Here is a 9,027-nt window from a genome sequence, read left to right as displayed (position 1 = left end):
GAGTTTCTTCTTTTTTCTCCTTTCTTTTTTGCTAATTATACATAGCAGTGTGTATCCCTATGGGACAACAACAAGGGTTTACTACAGGGTCCTTAGGGAGTGTGCAGCCAGTCTCTGGTTTCACTAAGGGCTACCTCAGAGGGTTTCTCTACAAAGCTGGTTCTCCAGCAGGTATGTGAACAGCAGCTGCTTCTAAAGGTTCTAATAACTAATAATTAACCCAGCATTAAGCAGATGATAGTCCCTGGTGACAGCTCCAGAGCCACCTGCACAGCAAGAGTTTGCTGAAGGAGGCTGTAGCATTTCAATGAACTGACTACTTACTCAGAGTGTTCAGTAGCTGTATTTTTTTTTTTCCAGTTCGTAATACAGAAAGAGGTTCTGAAGGACATGCAGCACTTAGTGAATACATCTATATACAGTCAGCCAGAACTGAGATAAAAATCATACAGCGACCAAAGTGATTCTTCTGGCCTGCCAGATACATTGAACAGACTAAAGATGGGGTTTGGGGGGTTTTCCTTTCTTTTTTTAAGGAAAAGATTAAGACTTTATTCAAGATGTGTATCAAGCAGTACAACAAACCCAGCCAAACATCAAACCTTTGGAATACTGTTGTCATGGCCATCCTTGTGAGGCGTTGAGTGCACCATCGCATCCCAGCTCTTTTCTACCCAGCACAGGAAGGAAACCACACAAAGTGCACGATGAGCATCCTTAGGACAGTTTGTCTAAGGGCAAATCCCAACGCAGAGCTCTCTCCTACTGCAAATATGATGCACAATGAGTACCTGAAACAAACAGCAAAGGAGACTGGGAGCAACGAGCATCCGGTCACAGGAACGAGGGCTTCGCCACCGCGTGAGAACACTTGAGGAGCAGTCAGAGGTGGCAGGTTGTTACATGAGGTTCGGGAATGTCAGGTCTCTCCATGCAGCTTTCTCCCTCTTACCAGGAATAAAGAACCTGATTCTGCTTTCCTTTTGTGCTGGGGTTGCACTTGCACAGTTCAGATGAGGTGACAGGATACATGTGACATCTGTCTTGTTGCTATTTGGTGTCATCCTGACTCGGCAACTACTGTAACTGCACTGGCACTGCCCTTCTGACAAGGAAGGAGGCATTGGAGGACAGCATTGAGCTGCTCTAGGCTTGTTCTCCTAACTGAGGTGAATTTATGGTGAGATAATCCACAGGCCCATCTTCAGCTGCAGTTTTCTTCCCCTCAGCATCGATTTTAGTTGCTCCAAACAACACAGGTTTCACTGGCACCTCATGCCAGGCAAAGGCTCTGTTTTCTAGCAGTGGCCTGATTTCTTCAGGCCACCACTGAGAAGCCTGTCTGCCCTACAGGGCTGCTCAGAGAGGCCCCAAACTGTGTTTTTCTTCCTTAAGCCAGATCTGTTGCTAGTTTAAACCATCAACTTAGAGATTTCTTGCTCTTAGGAGTGAGCAGCAAGCAGTTAGCTGAGCCGGAGCTGGTGTGGGGGGAACTGAGATTGCTCCCCCAAACACACCTCAGAAGCCACCATCCACGTGTCCTCTCTTTGCTCCCAACCTCTGGTTCAGGCAGGGACATGACTCGCTGAATCAGGCTTGTTCCTTGGCATAGGCAAAGAGCAAAACCAGAACCAAAGCCTTCATGTCTGGTGTTTATTCCAGTGACCACTAGTAACCAGAAGAGAGAAATGCCAGACTTGGGGCACCACCTGTAAACAACCTGTGTGAGGAAGATGAGGGATTGGAAGCGAATGGCCGCTCTCTGTACACACAACACTACAGCACGACGTGTATGTGGGTGAGCATCCACATTTCTTTCCTATCTATACACAAATATACAGCTCAGTTGATAAATTAATACATTTTTGCCAGAGATATGAAAAGGTTTATTTTTCTCATTTATACAGTGAATGTTTTGAGAGATATAAGGCAACTCCCTTGTCAACAACTTCACCTCAGCACTTAAGAAATGCTAAACAGTCAAAGGTTACAGTAAAACAGCAGATTAGACGCACATCTAATAATTGTAGTGAGAATCAATGCTCCTACAGCATGTCTGAGAGTAGAATTCATCAGATGTTACATAGCTCTATGTTACTGGGGGGGGGGGGGGGGGTGGCATCGAGTGCAAACTTGTCAGCTGCTGATTTATCTTATGACAGCCCATTGCGTAGCAGGGAAACACAGCTCGCTTGCAGGATTCTATCTTCTGCTAACACTGCAGGCAGGGTTTCTTGTTTCTTATTAATGTTTGCCAAAAGGAATCAAATAAACTCTAAAGCTGCTTAAAAACAAAATGCACAAGCTTAGCTCCTCCAAGCTTTTGCTGAGTATCTTCCAAGGACTGGCTCTTCTGTAACTGCTATTTAGACAGGTTGGTTTTAATTTACTTTCTCAAGTCTTTTTCCTTCCTACCCATTGCAAAATACAATTAAATTAGCATATGTAAAGGAAATAAAATGCTCAGGTAATGAGGCCAAATACTGTGGCAGGCACAGGAAATACCTACTCACTGTTTCTGCTTCCCAGCTAAGCCAGATACACATTTGTGCGTCTGCACACAGTTTATTTCTCTCTTCCCCACATACATGGTAGGAAGCTCTGGGGAAGCCTCAGGGATCCATCAGCCAGGGAGGGCTGGGATATCAATGCATAACCAGCAGAGAACAGGTTTCCAAGGGCACTCACTGCGGGTTTCTCTGATCCACTCCACTGTTGGCATCCTGCTGCACCTGACCTGGGTTATCCATGCTGTTCCCCATCGAGCCCCTGCACCTACCCCTTGGTGATGGCACGTCCTATGTGATGCTAAATGTTCTAGTCTACGTGACAGGTCCAAGAGCAAACACAAAGTGCCACGGAATTAATGTATGAGTGACTGTCACATGCTCAACACTTACAAGAGACACCAACTTGAAGCACAAATACACAAACCCTACCACGTCTTCCTCTTTTATATTTCTCATTTATATATGGATACAAACACACCACTGCATCTGGTTCTTGTGGTTCTAACCAACTCCATGCTGCAAGTAACACTCCAGGCTTCAAACAGCAACTCAGCCCCAGCACCCTGCAAGGAAACCAGTGGCACCCCACCCAGAAGGCAGGGTGCTGGGGCTGATCCTGCTGCAGGCAGGGGAGGAAGGTGTGTTTTCCTCTCTGTGTCACTAAAGTGACCCTAACTCTGTCGCTGAACTTAGTACAAGCCTGGCTTGCTCACACTTTACAACTGGCAGTAGAGCCTTTGCCACAAGCAGTATGTTCTTCCAGCTGTCATCATGTTCCACACAACACTCTCCTGGCTCAGGCTGATGAAAATGAAAGACTTCATGACCTCGTTGGAACCACTTCTTTTCTCTCGCACATCTCTTCCTCGTCCTCTGTAAGTGGTTTGTTCTCCATATGGTGTTCCCAGGTTAACTTGCAGACAGAGAAGCTCAGCTTTCACTAATGAATCTCGGACATTTCATACAAAGTACTTGGATACTTGTTACCTCAGCCACAGTCTTGAGGAAAGAGAAATCCACGGGTTCTGCAAATCCACCTCATAATGGTAAAGCCATAAATAAACACACTGTCAATGTGTCACCATGAGTAACTGGGGGATTGTTTCCGTCTCCGCTGTGCATTCACAAAGCTAGAGCTATGCAGACACAATGAGAACCATAAATGTACAGGGTTGGCGTGAGTGGGGGTACACCCTGCAAACAGAACAAGGACTCTGAACCTGCAGGTGTCTGTCACACTGTCCAACACCACGGACTAATGCGAGAAGCTGTAACAGAGGATACAGAGAGAGGAGAGGGAAAGGCCGTGTCTACACCGCTGCACAAAGCACATCCATCCCACTGCTGTTTCCTACGTTAACGAGTAGCTCTTTAAGGCAGAAGAGAGACATTCTGTGGATCTTGGTGCTATTGGCTCATTGCACTCACATTGTTTCAGTGGCAGAGGACGAGGTACTTTTCTTCCTGAAGCGAGGTCTAAGGGTCCTAGGCGGTGCCTGCAGGAAAGCAAGAGGAAACGTCAGCGGCATGATAGGAAATGGTTTTCCTTTCCTTACAATTCACCCATCTTTGCAGTGGCACTCATCCCACGCCAGTAATGGAGAAGCAGATCTTGGCACTGAGGAGCATTAATGAAAGACCAGCTGAGGACTAACTGCTTCAAGAAACCTGTTGTAGTCCTTTACCGAGGTTACACCAGCAGCTTCCCCTCTGGTGCTTGGTTAGAGGCTAAAGACTGCTAATAACAGGTTGAAGGAGTCAGGACAAATTGGTGCCATTGACAACAGCTCGTGGATCAGGAGAGCAAACTGGTGGCAGAAAGACAGCTCTGGTGTGTCCCAGCCTGTCCTGCACTGCCCAGCCCAGCTGCAGCCCCTCTGAGGGTACATGGGGCATTGCAGAGCTGAGGTGAAACACTCTGAGGCTGTAATTCTCATAAGGCAGAACTCCTCCAAGATCAGCCTCTTGCTTTGAGCACAGGCCAGACACAATAGACTGAAATCAGTTTAGAAGCCAACTGTTGCAATTCTGTCCTGCAGAGATGCAGTGATGCAGAGAGCTTCAAAAAGCAGCCCTGAACGCTCAGGAGGAGCCAGGCAGCTCCATGGAATTCATTTACTGTCATCAACCCCATTCTCCAGACTGGGACAGGATTTAATTAAACTAGCAAACAAACAAACATAAAACCCCCTAATCTGCAACACATATGACTCTCAGAAGAGCTTTGGCATTGGCATTGTGTCTTGTGAGCTTCACAAGAAGAAATGGGTACCAGATGTTGTGGAGGAGCACAAGTTCTCAGTCTGGAGGCCTGTCATAGCATCATGTATCACTGCAAGGCCTGGTAAGCTCTTCTACTCCATTTACATCTATATCCAAAGCATCAAACTATTTACCTTTAAGAGTCTGACAGGATCTTACCATTCCTAAGTGAGGACTTTGTCATTTCTGTTTTATAGGACTTTCAACCCCCAAATCATGCTGTGTTTCCCCATTCCTGTGATGCAGCAAGGTATAAATACTCATACAGACAAGGAACTGCAGCATGGTGAGGTTTTGGTTAGACTCCATCTAGATTTCCATCCCTTCCAGCTTGCCAATAAACCAAAGTGGTTTCTCACAGAGATGGGATTAATCCAACACCTCACCCCATCTTCTGAGCCTGGAATCCTACCTAAGTCTCCACTGTGAATCCCCAAAAGCACAACAGACCCGGATGGGATGGCTGCACCCAGAAAGCCATAGCTGAAGGAGGAGAGCTGGGGAAGAAAGCCAGACAGGTCTTAGAGCAAAGCAGTCACGAACTGCACAGTAACGAGTCTTAAATAGCTCTGCCTCCTTTGGGAGGCCACCAAACAGCTCTGAGAGCAGCCAGAGAGGCTGCATCTTTCCACTGTAAGAACAGAGCAGCCCAGCCTTTGGTGGTCTTTGGTGGAGATGTGTCAGCTCAGATCTGTGAGCTCCATCTGCTCTGGCTCCATCCTCCCTGCCCGGATCTGGAAGGATTCTTTGTCTTCAGCATCTCCCATGGAGGTTTCATTTCCTCCACAACAAAACGTTGCTAAAATAGCTTTTGGCAAACCCCTTTGTGAGATCTGCATCTCCTTTAGGGCTTTTGTTTCCATGGAACAACTTAAAAGTGTACTTGTTAATACAGTGACTGATCCAAACCCCTACAGAGTCATGAAGTGCTGCTGGTCTCAGTCGGGTTTGTCTGGGTGTGAACCCAAGTGAAAGGGACCAGGCTCTGTGGGTGCTGTTCTCACTGTAACCATCCTGCCTTGGGGGTGAGAACGTGTTTTCCTCTTCAGACATGAAAAATCAACTGGGTTTGATATCCAAACCCTCTCACTCAAACACCTCCACATGGTATAGAGCTAGAGCCAAGTTTTGCAACTCACAACCATCTCTGAAGCCCATATATCTATGATCTCCACTGGCACCAATTCAGACTCTGTCAGGAGATCCACACATGCATGAAAGGGAGTGATCCAACAGCAAAACCCATCCTTGGAAGACCAGAAATGTCTTGTTTGGTGGTTTTAGACCAAAGAGAGATCTTCATTCAGCTGAGGATTTAAGGAATGTTATACAAGGAGGAGCCTTGAAGTACCTCAAGGGGTTGATCCTTCTTTTTGGGCTTTTTGTTCATGGATGCACAATCCAATGAATCGTTCTCCTCATCATCCGAGAACACAGAGCCTTGGGTTTCACAGTTTACTTCAGGTGGCTTTTCAAACGTATTGTCCATACCTATTTCACAGGGCCATTTACAGTCTAAATGTGAAGACAAGGGATGAAGAAATCAGTGATGGTTCGATTCACACTCTGCCAAACGCCACCTCACTGCAAAGCCATGCATCTTCCAGGCATTAATAGACTGCAGGTTCATACATCACACTCTAGTAATAGCAGCAGTGGGGTTAGAAATCAAAAGGGTTTTCTTTATGAAGCCATTATAAGCTCTATTTGGATTATTTTACATGTAATTGAGACTAAATTCACAGGCTGTGATGCTCTGGAGGTTGCCTCTAGAAAGAGTTCTTTGTTTATCCAGCCCATAAATAAAATAGCTGATTTATTGAATCACTGATTCCATCCATAGCTCCTCTATTTACAGTTTCCAGAAGCGTCCTCTAGAAGGCACCAAACGAGTGCTGAAGGCCTCTGGTCAGTGTAGAGAGAGCTGCCTGGGATGTGGAAATACGAAGTACAGCAGCACTTGGAGCTGAGAGAGCTCAAGCTGAGATCCACTGATGTTAACATAAAGCTCCACCAGGTATTAAGTGGACTCTCAGCAGTGGGAGTGTTGCTGCAAGACCAGAGCAGGGAAAAAGCTCTCTTCTGTCGCTCTGGAGTGAATTCCATGGAGCACTAACTCCACTGATGGATCTGAAGGCAGATTTTGCCCCCATGACTACAGACCACTAACACCAGCTTGGTGGTTCTTGTAACGTAGGGCATGATCATGGTGGATCGGTCATGTTGCACAACACAATCCATTTGCTGTCTTCAATGCAGACAGCGAAGCAAGACAGTCCAAAGCAGGAGGTACAGAAGAGGACACCCAGCATGACCAAGCTTCCTGCATCTCCACCGATGGCTTCTTATCCATAGGGTTGGAGCTTTCTCTGTTTAACTGATAGTTATTTTCCTTCTGCAGCATGTCAGGAGTGGAAGTGTTTGCTGTTTAGACAGCATTAACCACAAGTATTTGCTCTGTATTAGACTGTTGTATGAACATACATAGAGACAATGCTCTGTGCTTCTGTCTCAGCCTGACTGTAAGGCTCTGCTGGACCAAAAACTTAAACCCAAAGATTAAACCAAAGAGGATACCTCAACATCCAATGCTTCTTGGATTCTTAAAGTACAAAAGAACTGAATTCTCCAACAGCTTGTTCAGTTGGGTAACAGAGAGACAAAGGGAAGTGATTTGGCTACAGCAACACCACCAGTCATGAGCAGGTCACTGGGGCTCTCTCCAGTGCCAGACTGAAGTCAGTGAGCTGGGTCATCCTCAGCCCCTGCGTTCAGCCCACAGGATGCGGCTGCTGCTCGAGGGAGCATCCTCTGGCCACTGCCCCTGTGGTCCTACTCCTTTATCACCATTTGCATGGGCAGGCTGACAGACACCATTGCAGGTTAGCAGGAAGAGCTGGAAGCTGTCTTTTTTTTTCCCAGATATACTGACAGTGCTGATTGTCACATTGCAGAGAGGTCCAGGATAATGCTGAATTGGTTCTGTTGTCCGCGTATGACTGTTGTGTTAGGACTACACTGTGGGGAGACTTAAATCTCTAGACCACAAGGCAAAACAGTGCAGGAATATTCCATTTGAAGTACTATTTAATCCTTCTACTTGGGAAATGAGCTACCCAGGAGGAGCCTGGCTTAGGCCAGCTTGGATGTGGAATATGGTCCTTGTTGCCTCTCCAAGCCAACAAAAACTGAAATCAAGTTTGGTTTAAAGCTTGAAGCATGCCTAAATCTTCAGCTTGGAGGCCAAGTACTGCCCATAGATGCCCTCTTCCCCTGGGGTCCCGCATACAAGAACTGCAGGCTGGACTTCAGGCAGTCTGTTTCCAGATAGATGGTAAAAGTGGGTCAGGACCCATTCAGGTGCCTCACTGAGGTTTGCACAGTGGCCCAACAACACACCTCCAAGTGCTGCTGTGAGGAGACACAGCTTTTCCCCATGGAAAAGAGGACTCTGAATGGGACAGGATGGAGGGGTGTTGGAGAAGCAGAATTAGAGTGTTTTAGTGCATGGAGACACCGGCTGCTGAAGCTTAAGGAACACAGGATCAGGCCAATGTGCTTGCTCCCTTTCTCCTACAGCCAGATGCTTTGCTGGAGAAGGAGACAGAAGGAACCGTCAGCCCTGATAGCGCTCCCATAAATCCCATGGTTTTCCAATGTATCTTGCTTTCTCCGTTATTATTCTCTCTCTTCAACTGGGTGCTGGGTTAAAAAGGTCCCCAGGCAGCTCTGCCACCTGTGTTGTGTGTCTCCATGGCAGGCACAGCCTCCGATGGGCTCTTCTCTTCTCAAGGGTCACATCCAGGTATCCAGAGGAGAGCTCGGGCTCCAAGCTGGCACATACGGCTTTGACCCCGCAGCAGAGAGGTCTGCAATGTCCACTGGAAGCTGGGCTGATGCCCTCTTCTCCCCTGCTCCATCTCATTGTGGATGAGGCACTGAAAGCAGCCAAATGGGAGCCAGTTTTGCTTCAGCCTCACTGAACTGGGAAAGGGAAGAAGCAGATCTATCCCAAGCCCTTCTGCTACATTGCTGACCATTGACCAGAGCAGATCTTGAATACAAGATCCAGGAGCAAGAAGGGAGGATTCCCTGCCCATCCTGCCTCAGGGATTGCACTGGGACAATCCCAACCTTGTATTGACCTGGGGTGCCAGATTTTGTCCCACGTTTGTGGAAGCATGACACTTGTGGGGCTGGAGGCAGCTCATCTCAAAGGGCAGCTGCTGTGTGAGTGCCAGCTCTGAAGCTGGGG

General features: G+C 47.2%; 1 protein-coding gene across 5 annotated transcripts in view; it reads right to left on the bottom strand.

Moving 5' to 3' along the window:
• Positions 1-324: 324 nt before the first annotated feature.
• REEP1 (receptor accessory protein 1) overlaps positions 325-9,027 on the bottom strand; it is a 67,541-nt gene continuing 58,838 nt past the window's right edge. For 2 of the 5 annotated variants that reach the window (XM_061466948.1, XM_061466973.1), the window contains 2 exons: positions 6,124-6,287; positions 325-4,006 (listed from right to left, as the gene is read on the bottom strand). In XM_061466948.1, coding sequence (XP_061322932.1) covers positions 3,935-4,006; positions 6,124-6,287 — 236 coding nt within the window. In that variant the 3' untranslated portion in view covers positions 325-3,934. Of the gene's footprint in view, positions 4,007-4,118; positions 6,288-9,027 lie in introns of those variants that run through there. The other 3 variants (XM_061466955.1, XM_061466981.1, XM_061466965.1) reach the window with 2 other exon arrangements.

Source organism: Pezoporus flaviventris, unplaced genomic scaffold (genome assembly GCF_033815535.1).
Source record: "Pezoporus flaviventris isolate CSIRO_AGI_PZ_B2104156 unplaced genomic scaffold, CSIRO_AGI_Pfla_v1 ptg000002l, whole genome shotgun sequence".
Classification (NCBI taxonomy): Eukaryota; Metazoa; Chordata; class Aves; order Psittaciformes; family Psittacidae; genus Pezoporus; species Pezoporus flaviventris.
This window is presented reverse-complemented; position numbering and strand designations above follow the sequence as displayed.